Source organism: Geotrypetes seraphini, chromosome 2 (assembly GCF_902459505.1).
Source record: "Geotrypetes seraphini chromosome 2, aGeoSer1.1, whole genome shotgun sequence".
In the NCBI taxonomy this organism is placed as follows: Eukaryota; Metazoa; Chordata; class Amphibia; order Gymnophiona; family Dermophiidae; genus Geotrypetes; species Geotrypetes seraphini.
In genome coordinates this window covers 510,151,904-510,170,364 of record NC_047085.1, presented here as the reverse complement: position 1 = coordinate 510,170,364, position 18,461 = coordinate 510,151,904, and the positions used below count along the sequence as shown (strand labels likewise).

At 42.1% G+C, this 18,461-nt stretch overlaps 1 protein-coding gene across 1 annotated transcript in view; it reads left to right on the top strand.

The window, feature by feature from the left end:
- LOC117354627 (zinc finger protein 383-like) overlaps positions 1-18,461 on the top strand; it is a 62,065-nt gene that overhangs the window by 12,135 nt on the left and 31,469 nt on the right. The window contains exon 5 of the mRNA XM_033932434.1: positions 1,590-1,691. Within this exon, the coding sequence (XP_033788325.1) occupies positions 1,590-1,691 (102 nt within the window). The remainder of the gene's footprint in view (positions 1-1,589; positions 1,692-18,461) is intronic.

Below are 18,461 nucleotides of genomic sequence, written 5' to 3'. Positions count from 1 at the left end.
AGGGAGTCAAACCATCTCAGGCTTCTCTTTTGGCCAGTCTAGTGTTTCTTCAGGATGGACTAGCAAAAGCACTAATGGTCGATTCTCTTATACAAGTGGCAAGATCTGTCATGTTTCAGAAGTTGGCTGGAGGATGTTTCTCTGGCTTCGCTTCCAGACATGGTTAGGTTTTTGAAAGGGGCGTGGCAGCCATTTCTGGTATGGAATCTTAACCTTGTCCTTCATTCCCTCTCCAAAGACCCTTTATGAGCCTTCAGAGGAAGCGACGCTCATGGATTTCACTATCAAGACTGTATCTCTGGTGGCTATTTCCTCACCAAGTGTCAGAATTGAAGGCCCTGTTGTGCAGGAAGCCATTTCTTCGATTTACCGAGGCAGGTGTGTCAATGTGCATGTTGCCATCTTTTCTTCCAAAAGTTGGGTTTCGTTTTCCGATTTCCATGTGAACCAGGAGGTTCGACTATCCACTTTTTGTTTAACGGGCTCAATGAAAAGGGATAAGGTGTTGAAATTGCTAGATGTCCATAGAGTTCTCATCTGGTACCTGGAAGTGACAAGTCCCTTTCATCTTTCGGATCATCTCTTTGTGTTGACTAATCTTAGCCATTTAGGGAAGCCGGCCTCTAAGGTACTGTTGCATGGTGGGTTTGTGCAGCTATTTCCTCAGCGTATATTGGGTGTGGTAAGCAGCCTCCATTGTCTTTGCAAACACACTCTTCTAGAGGGGTGGTTTCTTTCTGGGCAGAGTCGCGAGTGTTGCCGCCTGACATTATCTGTAGGACAGCCATGTGGGTCCACTCTCCCTACTTTTTACTAAGTTTTATAAAGTGGATGTGGCAGCTCATGCGGACACCACTTTTGGGTCTTCTGTTTTGTCAGCAGGCTCCTTTGGCCTGCCTTAAACTCAAGGAACTGCTTTGGTATGAGCCACTGGTCAAGACTCGTGTGCCTTTTGCGCTAGAAGGGAAGATTAGGTACTTAATTTTTATAGTAGAAAAGCATGAGTCTTTTCTTCACACAGCATGTAATTAAACTCTGGAATTCGTTGCCGGAGAATGTGGTGAAATCAGTTAGCTTAACAGGGTTTAAAAAAAGTTTGGAGAATTTCCTAAAAGAGAAGTCCATAGGCCATTATTGAGATGGCTTGGAGAAATTCACTGCTTATTCCTAGGATAAGCAGCATAAAATCTGTTTTACTACTTGGGATCTTGCTAGGAACTTGAGACATGGGTTGGCCCCTGTTGGAAACAGGATATTGGGCTTGATGGACTTTCGGTCTGTCCCTCTATGCTCATATGTTCTGGATAAGATGGAGATCTGCGTGTTATATAAAGGATAAGGAAGCTCACACACATTGAAATGTTTTGGAGTATTGAGAGCGGGGACTAGTCTATCTGGATGAGTAGAGAGGATTTATGTGATTTGCTGAGATTTGCAGGGTCTAAAAAAAGTTCCTCTGAGGGGTTTGAGTATTTTTGTTGATTGAAGTTGGTGAAATTCTTGATGTTGGCAATGGAGTGAAGTCTTGAATTTGAAGGAATCCCAACAATAAAAACTTTTGGGAAACTAATGCAATTTTGTTTCCCCAGGAGAAGGCTTTCCTGCCGTCATCACTGACGTTGTATCCCATTTTGAACAAGGGGAAGAGCCAGGATCAGAGGAAAGAGAAACTGGGAGCCGCAGCTGCTCAGGCGAGTGCATTAATAAGAGAGACTGGGTAAAACTGATGAGGTGAAATGTGAAGTTGTAACATCTTTATCTGAGCATGCATGAGATACTCCGGGTTTTATATGAGGGGCAAAGATGCATTTTATGTGAATGTAATGTAATGTAATTTATTTCTTATATACCGCTACATCCGTTAGGTTCTAAGCGGTTTACAGAAAATATACATTAAGATTAGAAATAAGAAAGGTACTTGGAAAATTCCCTTACTGTCCCTAAGGCTCACAATCTAACTAAAGTACCTGGAGGGTAATAGAGAAGTGAAAAGTAGAGTTAGAGGAAAAATAAAAATAAAATAAACATTTTAACAAGACAGCATTGATCTAAATACTTTGGAAGGTAGAAGAGAGGAAAGAAAGGAATAGAAGCAGAATGGGTCAGCGTCAGTGATGAAGTGGAGCAAGTAAGTTTAGGAGGAGCGATTGACGTTTCCAGAAAGGACTTCTTCAGGGAAGAGACTTGGCCGACAGTCCCAGGATGCCTATGTCTCCTCCCCTGCGATGTTCTCCCATCCATGCATTCCCTCCAGACACACTGCCCGTGCCCCAGCCGCTCCAAGGAGGCTGCCCCAGATGAGGCCCACGGTGAATGCAGGATTCTCTCCTCTGCGGGAAAGCCGCCCGGAGCCGACAGTCGATCTTCTTAGCGGATTGCAGGGGGGGAAGAGTTCACACTCTTGGTAGGATCGGGTCTGTGTGCTCTCGGTGGTTGTGGCTGGTCTCATTGCTGCTTAGGTGTACAAGCAGTTGATCTCCACTGCTGCTGATATTTAAAAGCAGGCAGATTGATCTCTCCAATGCTGCAACCCATCCAAGAATACTACTGCTATTAATTATAGGGCACACTCGATGAAGTTACAGGGAAATACTCTTAAAACTAATAGGAGGAAATTTTTGTTCACTCAGAGAATAGTTAAGCTCTGGAACGCGTTGCCAGAGGATGTGGTAAGAGCGGATAGCGTAGCTGGTTTTAATAAAGTTTTGGACAAGTTCCTGGAGGAAAAGTCCCTAGTCTGTTATTGAGAACACATGGGGGAAGCCACTGCTTACCCTGGATCGGTAGCATGGAATGTTGCTACTCCTTGGGTTCTGGATTGGCCACCGTGAGAGCGGGCTACTGGGCTTGGTGGACCATTGGTCTGACCCAGTAAGGCTATTCTTATAATACATGAAGCCAAACGCATTGCTGTAGAGAAAGGCTTTCAGGGTTTTACTGGATCACCATTGTGGCGCTACAGATTTATGAGGCAATGTGGCCTTGCTATGTATATCAAAACTAGAATTGCGCAAAAAATATGCCAAAAGAATATGAATCTAAGGTATTCTATCTTTTCATCAATTTGTAATTGATGTAAGGAAGAAAAATGATTTTGAAATTGGCCAGATTAGGAATATGGATGAAGTGCCGCTAACCTTTGATGTGCCAGGGGCCTTCCCTGCTTTTTCTTCCTGTCAGGAGCGCTGGGGGGATCCCTCAGATTCAATTTTTTGCATATCTGCAAGCGCGCCATTATTATGAGTATGGAGCTCGCTGGGGAAGTGGGCCCAGGGATGCTTATTTATTTATTTCGATTTCTATCCCGTTCTCCCAGAAGCTCAGAACGGGTTACAAGGAGACATTCACAATCGTTTGAAAACAGACTAGTCATGACAATAAACAGAGCTTATTCTAGAGACCAGACTGGTCATAGCGAAGAGTACGAGGAGAAGTCTATTGAGGAGGCCCGCTTGGCGGAAGAGGAAGGTCTTTACTGCTCTGCGGAAGGTCATTAGTGAGTCTAGCGACCTGATCTGTGTGGGTAGTCGGTTCCATAGCTGAGGTAGGAAATGGCTATAGGATCTTTTGTACGCTGTACTCATTCGGAGGGATCTCCCTGCGGGAATGCTGAGTCTTTGTTCTGCTTTGGAGCTTACTTACTTTGAATTCTCTCTCTTTATGGTATGGGGTATTTCACAGCTTAGTACCTAAGGGACATTTCATTCTCACTCGAATAGGGACCTTACTGCTCGTTACATTCCTGAGGAATTTTTGACTCTTTTTTTGCACCTTACTACGTATGTAAAGTCTGTAGCGCTGCGGGAAACCCAATTTAAAATTCTGCATAGGGCATATATCACTAAAGCAAAGGGTGCCGTATGCAACGACGAGCTGTGTAATAAGTGCAAACAAGCCCCGGGCATGCTCTTACACTTTGCACTTATGGAGTTGCTGCTTTACACAGATCCAGTTGGTAGTACAGCGGAATTTGGAATGGGATTATAAAACTCTGTTATTGGGGGATCAGACTTTGTTGGAGGAGCAGGGCTTGACTGTGCCACAGCGGCATTTCATTTATATGACATTGTTAACAGTAAAGAAAACTATTGTGCTACATTGAACGAGGCCGTACCACTTGAGAGCTAGGTTCATCAAATGCTTGCTGTAGGTTGTTTTGAGCTTACATAGCTTTATAGAAAGCATATTTCCATCTTCCTCTGGTCTCTCGCATGGGGGTGGGCGAAGGGGGGGGTGAGTGAATGGGTGAATGTCTTTTGGGGTATGATTGATGGGGTGTAAGCTGGTATGAGTGGGTGTTGTCCTCCTTGGTGGTGTGCTGAGGAGAATTGGGGTTACTTAAAAGAGGAGAAAAGTGGGGTCTGCATGAATGGGATATCTCTTGTTTGAGGAAGGCGATATTCCTTTGTATACATGATTGATATTTTACTGTATTGTTTCTGCTGGAGACCTTCTGCGAAAGGGCTTCTTGCGGATTTTTGTTCCTGTTCAATGTTGACTCCTTAATAAAGATTATTAAAATAAAAAACAACCTTTGACGTGCCATCTAATAAGACTGTTGATCTGAAAGGTACCAAAACCATAACCGTGAAAACCTCAGGACAAGAGAAAACGCATTACACAGTTGTGTTGTCCTGCTGTGTGGACGGCACCAAATTGCCACCGATGTTAATTTTTCAAAAGGAAAAAACTTTCCAAAAGAGGTGATTCCACAAGGAGAAGTTGTGCATGTTCGTGAGAAAGGATGGATGGCCGAGAAAATGGAATGAGGGCACGGGTTGAAAAAGTGCGGTCCAAACGTCGGGGAGGGCTTCTGAAAAAACCTGCTTTATTAGTGCTTGACCAGTTTAGAGCACATATTAGCGAAACTTCATAAAAGCGTTTTAAAGAAGTAAAGACTCATCTAGCTGTAATTCCTGGGGGGTCTTACTAGCCAGTTGCAACCTCTCTACGTTTCCCTCAACAAACCATTTAAAGTCTTTATGCGAGAAGAGTGGAACCAATGGATGGCCGCTGGAATCGTGATCCGACGCCTACTGGCCGAATGAAGGAGCCCACTGTCACTCACTCAAGTTTGTGAATGGGTTAAAACATCACGGCACTCGGTGCAGGACGAAACCGTTGAACGGTCATTCAAAAAAAATGTGCTGTTAGTAAAGCCTTAGATGGAAATGAAGATAGTATCACATTTGAAGATAGCGAAGAAAGTGATATTGGTGACTGTGAGCAACTGAGCTTCATAAATTCTGACACTAGTGATGATGAGTTCTTGGGGTTTCCAGAAAACTAGATGAGCGCTTGAACCTTAAAGTCTGTCCTCATTTGTTAGTGACAGTGATGATGGTTCTTAAGACTGCTATTGACTTTACACGGATGAAGCATTATTCTGCTATATTTTATTAAATATATTAGTACAGTACGGTTATTCGCGGTCAGCGATTCGCGGTCCCAGTCATTCGGGGTATTTCCCAACCGCGAATGACCAGGCCGGAGAGAGCAGCCGGAGTGCCGGCGAGTGAAGGAAATCACTCGCACGATGCTCCAACCGCCTCTTCCTGCACTAAAGTCGGGCCTCACCAATCAGGAGCTGCTTTGACACGCAGCTCCTGATTGGTGAGGCCCGACTTTAGTGCAGGAAGAGGCGGTCGGAGCATACCGTGAGTGATTTCCTTCACTCGCTGCCTTTCCGGCTGCTCTCTCCTGCCTCTCCCAGTAAAAACCGTATTCGCAGTTTTTCAAGATTCGCGGGGGTTCCTGGAATGGAACCCCCGCGAATCTCGGGGGAGTACTGTATACCATTTGGTTCAGAATATTTTGTTTTTCTTGTTTTCCTCTTCTAAACCTAGGTGCGTCTTATGGCACGAAAAATCCGGTACATAGTTTGAAACCAGCTGAATCTGCTCGTAATGGTATCCTCTTCATCCAAACTGCATAGAAATAGGTCAATAATCTCCTCCAAAGTCTTTTATCTATACAGGTACTCGTCGACTTACGACCTATTCAAGTTACGACTTGTTCGACTTTACGACGCATTTACTACAGTTTCCCCCGCACTCCCAAGTCTCACTACGCAGCAGTAATAATATAAAGAGGAGGAGGCCCCACAACGAATGTTCACCACAAAGGGATTATGCTGTGCTTGACTTAAAAAGTAAGAAAATGTTGATAAAATATGACTTTAAGATGATTTGTATTCTTACCTTAGTTTAACATAGGCCGACTTACGTCCCAATCAACTTACGACCTGTCAGTCGGAACCAATTGTGGTCGTAAGTCGACAAGTACCTGTATATAGGGCACCTCCTACTGAGGGTCACAAGCAAGAGGCTCGAACCCTTACACTAATGTAGCTGACCAGGATAACAATAAAGGAAGCCTAAAGAGGTCACGGGACATCCAATCAGAGGCTCAAGAAGGCTCAGTTACAGAGCTCATGGCCAGAGGGGGGCTAAAATAACCCACCACTATATCTTTTTCCTTATTTTATTCAGACTACCAGAGAAGAAAGTTAGAACATAAAAATAAAGGTTTTGGCTGACCCCAACCAACAATCCCTCAGCATACATACTAAGGCACAAAGTTATAAAGACAAGGTTTGAGAGAGAGAGAGGACCTACCTGGGCAAAATGCCGCTGGGCAGAATGGAGCGTTAGCAGTGATTATCCTGGGACAAGCATCTTCTCACACGTGGGTGACGTCATCCACGGAGCCCGGTACGGACAGTGCTAAAGTGTACTGTCGCTCACAGGCGTCAGTGCTGTGGGAGCCCGAGGTCACCCCGATATTTTGGGGACATCACTTGACTGCAGGGCCGATGTTGATTAAAAGATGGCGGTTTTGAGAATTTATACTGTTCAGGAGGAAATGCATTGGTGTCTGATGTACTGCATGCAGAGTCTGGGATTTTGTTTATGTATATTACGACTTTTAGTTTGTGGTCCTGTATTTGCATAGCATTTATTTGTGTTCTGCATGTGTGACCAAGGCCAGGTATTCTGCTAGAGAAGCACAGTTACCTATCATAAGCAGATATTCTCACATGTGGGTGACGTCATCCACGGAGCCCAGTACGGACAGTGTTAACGTGTACTGTCGCTTTAAGCTTTAAGACTGCCTGCACCGCGCCTGTGTGAGTGCCTTCCCGCCTGACGCTGGTTCGCAAGATCGTTAGTCCTGTGCCCAAGAAAAGAAGCCAACCAGGAGAGGTGGGTGGGATGTGAAAATATCTGCCTGCTGTCCCCGGATAACACCTGTTACAGCAAGTAACTGTGCTTTATCCTAGGACAAGTGGGTAACATATTCTCACATGTGGGATTCCCTAGCTTATGAAATGGGATGGAGGGAGTGTTGGCTTCTAAATAAAACGCAAATATGTAGGTCTCCGCCCGAAAGGGAGGTACATTGTCCTATCCGAGCAGGAAGAGCAAGAGAAGGAAAAGACAAGAGAAAAATTGACGTACAGCCCGTCCTCAGAAAGAGGAAAGGGTAAGAATTGCAACATGCAGGGAGGCTCTAAAAAAAAGGAAACGACCTCGGAATGGCGAGGGAGATGCCACAAGGACTCGAGGAGAACTAGTAAAAAGGGTAATAGAAAATGGCACACATAGGACCATTAATGATGATGTTTGGACATGTCTATGTTATATGTGGTAATCGCAGGGAAACAAGATTTTATGGATGTGATATGTGGTATATAAAGTTTTAAATAAATAGGAGTGGCAGATGAAGAAATGCCAGAAAGCCACTCATTTCCTAGCTTGAGAACACAAGAAATGAAAGGGAATAAAAATAAGCAAAAAAGAATTCTTAGGTTATAAGATACAAATTTAGCAAGAGATAGACAAAGGCGTAGAAGAGAATTTCTATTACTAAAACCTGATGTTTTGGCCTTAGGGGGCTACTTTTTTTCTTCGCCATCCGTGCAAGTGTGTAATTCATTATAAAACTCAGAAATTTGTTTTCTTTGAGCCTCCCCAGTTGACGACATTCCTGTCCCTATCTCTTCTGGAGAAGGACCGTGCTCTATGAAAATTAGATGCCCTAACCGCTCTTAGCTAAGTATTTTCTTCTTTCTCTCGCTTTAATTTACATTTTGGATCCCTTTGAGGACTTGAGAAGATTTAAATTATTCTTATTGCTTTGTAAGGATTGATGAATATCATTTTGTTTTCTATGTCTTGAACCTTCTTTCTGTACAAGTTAATCTTGAATGTATAATTTTAAAAACTTAAAAAAAGAAATGAAAGGGAAAAAAGCAAAAATTGGAAAATCAAAAAGAAAGGGTGGTTCCCTTTGAATAGACTAATGTAGGATGAAACCGGAAGCAAATATTTTATTACACTTCCTTTTGATCTCACAAAATTGATTACTGTAACTCCCTATATCAAGGAATAACTAAAAAAAAAATAAATAAATCAGAAGGTTACAAATTATCCAAAACACTGTACTTAAATTAATCCATGATGCAAAAAAAAAAAAATTGACCAAGTTGCCCCACTTCTAATAAAATCCCACTGGCTACCAATCACACATAGTCTCTGTCTCCACCACCTCTACCGGGAGACTGCGCCACTCAAGGGACCTATTGCAGCGCTCAAAGTCCGAGGAATGGCAGCATCGGTGGCCTTTCTACGTTCTACTCCCATTGAGGATATTTGCAAAGCAGCTACCGTATTTGCCGGCGTATAGGACGACTGGGCGTATAAGACGACCCCCCAACTTTTAGTTAAAAAATAGAGTTTTGTGTTATACTCGCCGTATAAGACGACCCCTTCTTCCTTCTCCACCCCTTTGTATTCCCCCATGTGCTTTCAGCGTTCTTCTCCCTCCTCTGTCTTCAAGTGCTTTCAGAGTCCTTCCCCCCCCCCTTCTCTACCGCCCCGGGTGCAGCACAGCCAGCCAGGTCCCCTTACTTTTGTGGCACTTCCCCGACCGACCGACAACAGCCCGGGTCCGACAAACTTCCCTGCCCTTAACCGCGAATCTAAATTACCTTCTTACAGTTGCTGTAAGAAGGTAATTTAGATTCGCGGCTACAGGGCAGGGAGGATTGTCGGACCCGGGCTGTTATTGGTCGGTCGGGGAAGTGCCACAAAAGTAAGGGGACCTGGCCGGCTGTGCTGCAACCGGGGCGGGGCGGCCGCCCCTCTCTCTTGGTACTCTCTCTCTCCTTACCTGCCATGCCTGCAGCAGAGCCGAACGGAAGTCTTCCCGACGTCAGCGCTGACGTCGGAGGGAGGGAGGGCTTTGTTTAAGCTTTGTTTAAGCCCTCCCTCCCCTCCGACGTCAGCGCTGACGTCGGGAAGACTTCCGTTCGGCTCTGTGCTGCAAGCAGAGAAGGTAGGGAGAAGAAGAGCCGCGCGACTGAGTACATCCAGCCCCGCAAGTAAGGGCATGTAAACTGTACCCGACGTATAAGACGACCCCCGACTTTGGGGAGGATTTTAAGGTACTAAAAAGTCGTCTTATACGCCGGCAAATACGGTACTTGGTTCTCAATTCACGCATTTACATCCCACGGCTGTCTGGACGCTTATTCCAGACAAGATGGTCGGTTCAGCCGAGCAGTACTACAGAATTTATTTTCTTCTTGAAGGCCAACTCTCCCTCCATTCCTTTTCAGTAAGCTAGGGAGTCCCACATGTGAGAATATGTTGCCTGCTTGTCCTAGAATAAATATTAGACCATATATTCAATCAAGTCCACCATCAATATATATTTGCAACTATTAATTCAACTTCAGCTGGATCTTCAGAGTTACCAGCAAAGTAATATAACTTCATCGATCCGTTTGCTGCAGTGAATGATTCATACTTTCTTATCAACACACCATTTTCTTAGTAGCTGGTTTTAAGAAAGGTTGCTGGAGGAAAAATCCATAGTCTGTTATTGAGAAAGACATGGGGGAAGCCACTGCTTGCCCTGGATTGGTAGCATGGAATGTTGCTATACCTTGGGTTTTGGCCAGGTCCTGGATTGGCCACCATGAGAATGGGCTACCGGGCTTGATGGACCATTAGTCTAACCCAGTAAGGCTATTCTTATGTTCTTAGTTATTTTGCTTTTTGTGGGTTCTTTTTTGTTATTTTTAGTTTTATAGTAAAGTAATAATGATTTATGTTATTACTTAATTTTTGCAATGGCACCTCATCCAAAGAACATTGGTTTCACTCTCTTTCTTCAGGGCTGAGATGAATCGTAAACATGACGTGCTTCTGGCACTGCTCCATCCGTCCATCAGTTGCAAAATCTATCTCCTAGGATAAAGCACAGTTCCTTACCGTAATGAATGTTATCTGGGGGACAGCAAGCAGATAGTCTCACGTCCCTCCCGCCTCCCCTGGTTGGCTTCTTAGCTTGTTTAAAGAACTGAGGTACCATGAGCCGACGTTGGGTGTGAAGGTGCATTTGCGGTGCAGGCAGTCTCAAAGCACTGTCCGTTCCATACTCCTTGGATGACGTCACCCACATGTGAGAATATTTGCCTGCTGTCCCCGGATAACACTTGTTATAGTAAGTAACTGTGCTTTATACACATCTCCCTCCGTATTCGCTGTGATAGGGGATGAACAGAACCGCAAATACAGAAAAAACGTGAATAACTTTTTCATATGTTGTTCGCTTTTTTTTATTAAAAACCATTGGGAATATAGTGAAACCGTGAATAACATGGAGAGACCTGGTCTGTTCCTGAAGGAGAGGCAAAACACGGTGAAGAAAGTGCTGGGAATCAGCGATTTCTCTATGCAAGCTGATGTAATTTTGGGGGAGGAGCCAGCAAGCTAAAAACCTTGAATAATGCATATTCATAATTCTTGCTAAAGCGTAGCTGGAAAATGAGACTAACGAGTTCCAACTTTTTCTGCCGTCTTTAAGTTTCCTACTGTAAGCATCCTGACAGTTAAGCACCTGTCAGGTCATATACCTTGTATGGTTCATTTAGTGTCTCTGACGAACAACAACAGCTCTCTGATCATCCACATTTCTGGATGCAGCCCAGTCTGGTTCGTCTGCTGCATATCCTTATGATATGTTTTGATCAGACTGGTTTTTTGGGAGGTCTGTAACCTGTGTGCAAAAATCCAAGGTAGCACATTCTGCTAAAGGTTAATTAGTTGTAAAAACAGGTGCGGAGACAGACAGAAATTATTTTTTGTCAGACTTTTGTGCCAATTCAGATATAGAACGTCAGGACAAGGTTTATGCCAACTGACAAACGGCAGAGAAAACCTTCTAGAATATTGGCTTCAAAAAGGGTGATTTGGATGCCTTTTGAAAATGGGCTCGATTAAATTTCATTTCAGTTTCATATCATTTTCCTACTAACACTATAAGCTGACCGGTACTTGTGCTTGAAAACAATTGCTGCAGGTTCCCTTCTCATAGAATTAAGCTTCTGCATGCTGCAAATTTGATTAAAATGCTGCATCTTCATCGTACCCAGCAGAGCCTAGAAATTCTTTAGAATCACCCAAATAGTACCCAAACCAGAATATACTAGTATATGATAATTACTGAAAGGTTGTATTTTACCTCCTAGCAAAATAACCTCTACATAGTTTACAGCTAATGAAAACTGAAACTAAAAGCAAGGGTGCTTTTTACAATGACTGACTCTGTGCCACATTTGGAGAGACAGCTGATGTCATATCTCCATAGAAAGGCTAATTCCTAAGGAGCTTATCATGCCAAATTTATAGACAAATTCCTGCTAAACTTTTTGTATGAAAAGCATTTATTTGGAGCACTCAATTTTACCATTGTCATTTTCTGGGAATCTGACCCAACCTCTTGTAATATAATCTGACTTTGAACTGGAACAGGTAGAGGTAGAATAGAAAATCTGATTAACATAGCATAATATAGCTGTAAAAGGGAACGTATTACTAATAGGTGATTTCTAACATGCTAGATATTGATTGGAGTATGGACTTTTTCTCCAGGAATTTGTCCAAACCTTTATTAAAATCAGCTACACTATCCGCTTTTACCACAACCTCTGGCAATGCGTTCCAGAGCTTAATAATAATAACAGTTTATATACCACAGGACCATGAAGTTCTATGCGGTTTACAATGATTAAAAGATGGTACAAATTGGATGAACTTAACAGAGTTAAAAGCTAATGATTAACAGCTCTATGGATCAGTTATTGTGGAGAAAGAATTGCATGGGTCAGCTGCCTAGATACTTCAGGAACATACATTTTTAGGCATTTCCTAAATTCCCCATAAGTAGTAGGCGTAAGCAATTGTTCTAGATCTTTACCCCATATTGCTGCCTGATGTGAGAAAAGGTGTTGATGTCTTTTGAGTTAACTATTCTAAGTTAAAAAATATTTCCTCCTATTGGTTTTTTAAGTATTTCTCTGTAACTTCGAGTGTCCCCTAGTCTTTGTAATTTTTGATGGAGTGAAAAAGTGATCCACTTGTACCTGTTCACTCCACTTAGGATTTTGTAGATTTCAATCATATCTCCCCTCATCCGTCTCTTTTCCAAGCTGAAGAGCCCTAACCTTATTTTGTCTTTCCTGATACGGGAGGAGTTCCATCCCTTTTATCATCTTGAGTGCTCTTCTTTGAACCTTTTCTAGCGCTATTATATCTTTCTTGAGATAAGGAGACCAGAACTGAACACAATACTCCAGATGAGGTTGCACCATGGAGTGATACAGGGGCATTACAACATTCTTAAGCTTGTTAACCATCCCTTTTTAATAATTCCTAGCATCCTGTTTGCTTTTTAGGCTGCTGCCGTACATTGGACAGAAGGTTTCATCATATTGTCTAAGATGATACCCAGATCCTTTTCTTGGGCGCTAATCCCTAAGGTAGACCCTAGCATCCCGGTAACTCTAATTTAATTATTCTTCCCTATGTGCATCACTTTGAATTTGTCCACATTAAATCTCATTTGCCACTTGGACGCCTAGTCTTCCAATTTCCTAAGGTCCGCCTGCAATTTTTCACAATCCGTTTAGTGTCACAGTTTAGTGTCATCTGCATATTTAATCACCTCACTCGTCGTTCCAATTTCCAGATCATTTATAAATAATTTAAATAGCAACAGTCCCAGTACAAATCTCTGCGGCACTCCACTGTTTACTCTCCTCCATTGAGAAAAAATGACCATTTAATCCTACCGTCAATAACCAATTCCTAATCCACAACTGAACTTTACCACCTATCCCATGACTCTTTAATTTTCTCAGGAACCTCTCATGAGGAACTTTGTCAAAAACTTTTTGAAAATCCAGATATACTACATCAACCAGCTCACCTTTATCCAAATGTTTATTCACACCTTCAAAGAAGTCAAGCAAATTGGTGAGGCAAGATCTCCCTCGGCTGAACCCATACTGACTGTTCTTTAAGGCTTTCCGCAGCTGGCACTGTGTTTGTTGCTGACTCCATTTCATTAAATCATGTTGTCTGTGTTCCACAATTTTATTTTTTTATAGTTGTTTCCACCATTTTGTCTGGCACTGAAGTCTTTAATTTCCCGGATATCCCCTGGAATCCATTTTAAAAATTGGCAAAACATTGGCTACCCTCCAATCTTCAGGTATTACAGATGATTTTAGCGACAGGTTACAGATCACTAACAGCAGGTCAGCAATTTCTTGTATGAGTTCTTTTAGTACCCTGGGATGTATACCATCCAGTCCAGGTGATTTATCACTTTTAAACTTGTCGATTTGGCTTAGTATGCCTTCCAGATTCACCAAGATTTCTTTCAGTTCCTCCGCATCATCACCCTTGAAAACAATTTCCAGTTCAGGTAGATCTCTTACATCTTCTTCCGTAAAGACCAAAGCAAAGAGTTCATTCAGTCTCTCCATTATGGCCTTATCATCCCTGAGCTCCCCTTTTGCTCCTTGATCATCCAATAGTCCCATGGATTCCCTCACAGGTTTTATGCTTCTAATGTACCTAAAAAAATTTATGAGTTTTTGCCTCTTTTGCTAGTTTCTTTTCTTTCTTAGCTTTCTTATTTTCTTCATTCAAATCCTTTTTCCATTCTTTAAAGGATTTTTTTTTGGCTCTAATAGCCTCTTTCACTTACCTTTATATCATGCCGGCTCTCGTTTCCTCTTCTTTCCACCTTTGCCGATATGTGGAATACATCTGGTCTGGGCTTCCATGATGGCATTTTTAAGTAACATCCATGCCTGGTTTACAGTCCTAACCTTTGCAACTGATCCATTTTAACCATTTTCCTCATTTTATCATAGTCACCCTTTTGAAAATTAAATGCCTTTACAGTAGATTTCTTTTGCAACGTCACTCCCGGTATCAGCTCAAATTTGATCATGTTATGATCACTGCTTCCCAGCGGACCCAGCACAGTTAACTCCTGTACTATGTCTTGCATTCCACTAAGGGCCAAATCTAAAATAGCTCCCCCTTTTGTCGGTTCCTGGACCAGTTGCTCCAAGAAGCAATCATTTATGACGTCTAGGAATTTTATCTCCCTAAAACTCCTCGATGTAACATTTAACCAGTCAATGTTGGGGTAATTGAAATCATCAGTTATTATACTGTTGGATTTCCTGTGTGAACCTTTTCCAAGGATTATATCAAATCTGATCATGTTATGATCACTGTTATCGAGCAACTAGGGCAACTGCCCCCTAGCCAGAGAGAGCCTTAAGCCTGCTGGAAGCTAAAGAAGCACAGCCAGATAGTGAGCTTTGTGTTCCCCAGTTATGTCTAACACCAGCTCTGGCATGATAAACATTTCAAATCTGATATAGTCTAATCACAAAATGGAAAAGAAAATTATTTTTCTACCTTTTGTTGTCTGGTCATTGTATTCTTCAAATCACATTGGTCTCAGGCTCTGGTTTTGGTTTCCTTTTGTCTTCATCGTGGCATGGCTGGCTCCTGAAAGTAAAATCAGCACAAGAGGAGCTGGGAACGAGATGCAGAATCCATCCCAGGTGCAATTTTTTTTTTTTTTGCCGCAGGTACAAGACTTTTTTTTTATCACTCTCATGGTAACCAGGCTACAAATATTCTTTGTTTAGGAGACAAACTTTCTGGAGATAAATTTGAAGAAGCCACACACAAGATTATTGGGCATGAACAAATATGACTACTCTTTCAGCCTTTTAAGTCCACAAAACCCCAGGCTCCTAGGCATTACTACACTCTTAAGCAGTCCACTACATCTTTCAAATTGCACTACACTTTACCACCAACAACTTCCAGAACTCTGGCTCAAAAGTGCCCTAGAAACCAATATTCTCAGAAATCTCAGGCTCCTACTCAGCAGACGTCAACTCAGTCTTATTGTCGCGCTTCTAGAGAGCCTAGCCAATGTTTTACCACCTCCTCAACCCCTCGGAGGTCGTTTAACTCACTTCCATCAACATTGGACTCTCATCACCACTGACCCTTTTGCATGTGGTAAAAGAAAGATTTGTTCTTCATTTGCCAGAAATCCCTTCAAACAAACCACCAAGAGAGTCTTCTTTTAGTTCCCTGCAGATTTCCCTCCTTCAGGAACTCTCAGCCCTTCTGCAACTCAGTGCAATCGAACTAGTACCTCCTCAGCAGCAGGGCCAGAGGTTCTAATCTAAGTATTTCTTCATACCAAAGAAGATGGGAGGTCTACGACCTATTCTCAACCTCCATGCTCTCAAAAATACTTAGTCAAGGAAAAGTTCTGAATGCTTTCCCAAGGAACTTTATATCCCTTTCTGGAGAAGAACGATTGGCTTTTCTCTCCGGATCTCAAAGAAGCTTACACTCATATTCCCATTCTTCCAGCCCACTGGCAGTACCTGCACTTTTGAATAGACCAGCATTACTTCCAATACATGATACTGCCTTTTGGCCTAGCGTCGGCACCTAGAGAATTCACAAAGTGTTTAGTTGTAGTGGCTGCAACACTCTGCTCTTATGGCTTTCATGTGTTTTCCTATCTGGACGACTGGTTAATAAAAGGATCATCCCCTGAAGCAGTCCAGTCAGCAACCAACTTGACAATATGTCTCTTGGAGCTTCTAGGGTTTGCAGTCAATTACCAGAAGCCCCATCTTCAACCTACACAGACATAGAGGGTCATCTGGATAAAATTCAGACTCGTGCTTACCTCCCTCAACAGAGACTAGACACTCTACTTCACCTTTGCAAACGGGTCTCTACTCTACAGACCATTACAGCTCAACAGTTAATGTGTCTGTTAGGTCACATGGCCGCCACAGTTCATGTAACCCTATTTGCATGGCTTCATATCGGAGATGCTCAATGGACTATTCTCTTAGTGGTTGTAGGCCACAGATCCGCTTTCACAACATATCCAGGTAAGCTCCCCTCTCCTTCAATCTCTTCAGTGGTGGTTGCAACCAGCAAACCTATTCAGAGGTCTCCTATACCATGTTCCTCAGCATCAGAAGATACTAACAACAGATGTTTCCATGTATGCATGGGGAGCTCAACTGGATGGCCATCACACTCAGGATTCCTGGAGTCCACAGGAAAAATCCCTTCATATCAACCTCCTTAACTCAGAGCCATTGGCAATGCCCTTCACACCTTTCAAGATCGTCTCCTGAACTAAGTAATTCTAATCAGAATGAGCAATAAAGTAGCCATGTACTACATAAACAAACAAGGAGGTACAGGCTCTCATCCACTATGTCATGAGGTGATGAACATCTGGTCTTGGGCAATCTCATGCGACATCTTTCTCAAAGTGGTATATCTTGCGGACAAACAGAATACTCTAGCCAACAAATTGAGCAGGTACTTCAATTTCATGAGTGGTCACTCAGTTCAACTACGTTACATCAAATATTCTCAACTTAGAAACTCCACAAATCTATTTGCATCTTCCAACAATCACAAACTTCCGCACTTCTGCTCCCATCTATACACTCCTCATCGCTTGGAAACAGATGCCTTCAACCATACATTACTACCATGATCACCAAAAATCTGTTATTCTTATTTCCCTTGAACTGTCTGCAGCCTTTGATACTATCGACCACTCTCTCTTCATTAACAGACTCAAAGACTGCGGTATTACAGGTCCAGCTCTTTCATGGTTCACATCTTACTTTAACGAACGTAGCTTTAAAGTCCATGTAAAGAATGAAACTTCTTCATCTATATCACAAACTTAGGGTGTCCCGCAAGGTTCGATTCTATCCCCATTATTATTCAATATCTTTCTGTCTCCTCTTCTTACATTAGCACAATCTATTGGATTCACAATCTTTGCCTATGCAGATGACATACAATTTCTTCACCCAGTCAACACTTCAAACATTTCAGATATAAAAGACATAAACAATAAATTGGACACCATAAATGACTGGCTCTACTCAAATAAACTCTCCCTCAATATTGATAAATCCCGTGGCCTCCTACTTCCAATCAAAACCTGCGAATACTTATCAGGAAAAATTTCTATCAAATCCACTCCAATACAAATGGAAACAAAAATAAAACTATTAGGAGTCATCATTGATAGGGACCTTACTTTCCACGACCATATTAGTTCGGTTGTAAAAATCTGTTTCTTCAAACTTCGCATCATTCGTTCACTAATTTCAATTCTAGAGACCGACTCAATCAATATCCTGGTTCATTCTTTAGTCATCTCCCACTTAGATTATTGCAACTCTCTTCTCAACGGTCTCCCCCAAAAAGAAATCCGACACCTACAATTAATACAAAATACAGCAATAAAACTCATTTATAAAACAGGCAAATTTGATCATGTTACTCCACTTCTGAAAGAGGCACATTGGCTCCCCGTCACTCATCGTATCACCTATAAAATCATCTTACTGACCTTCAAAATAAAACTCTCTCACCAGCCTTCATTTCTTGATAAGCTTCTCATTCCTCAATGTTCTTCACGTACTCTAAGGTCAACAGATCAAAAGCTTCTGTTTATTCCCTCCATAAAAGACTTCTATTACACCCGGAAAATAAATTTTGCAGTAGCTGCCCCAACGTTGTGGAACTCTCTGCCACAGCAACTCCACGATGAACAACATCTAGACAAATTCAAGATAAGCCTAAAGACTTTTTTATTTTGTGACGCATTCGGTTGTGTTTAGATTTACCTTCTGTTTTCCTTTTTTTTTATTTTGTGACGCATTCGGTTGTGTTTAGATTTACCTTCTGTTTTCCTTTTTTTTTTTTTTATTACTTCTTTTTCTCTTTTAAGCAACCAACCGCTTTAACAAAGCGACCCTACCCTATATGTTTTATCCCATTCCCACTTTCTCCTTTTCTTCTCAAATATGTAACTTCCCCTCTCCTTTCCCTTTCACCCTCACTTTCAAGTTTGTCTAGTTAATGTCATTAATGTTCACTCTATTTATTTCTAAATATATATTATCTTATTTTTCTTCTTTCTTACCCTTTTAATATTTTATTGTTAACCGGCCAGATATTTGTTGATGGTCGGTATATTAAAAAGCTAATAAACTTGAAACTTAA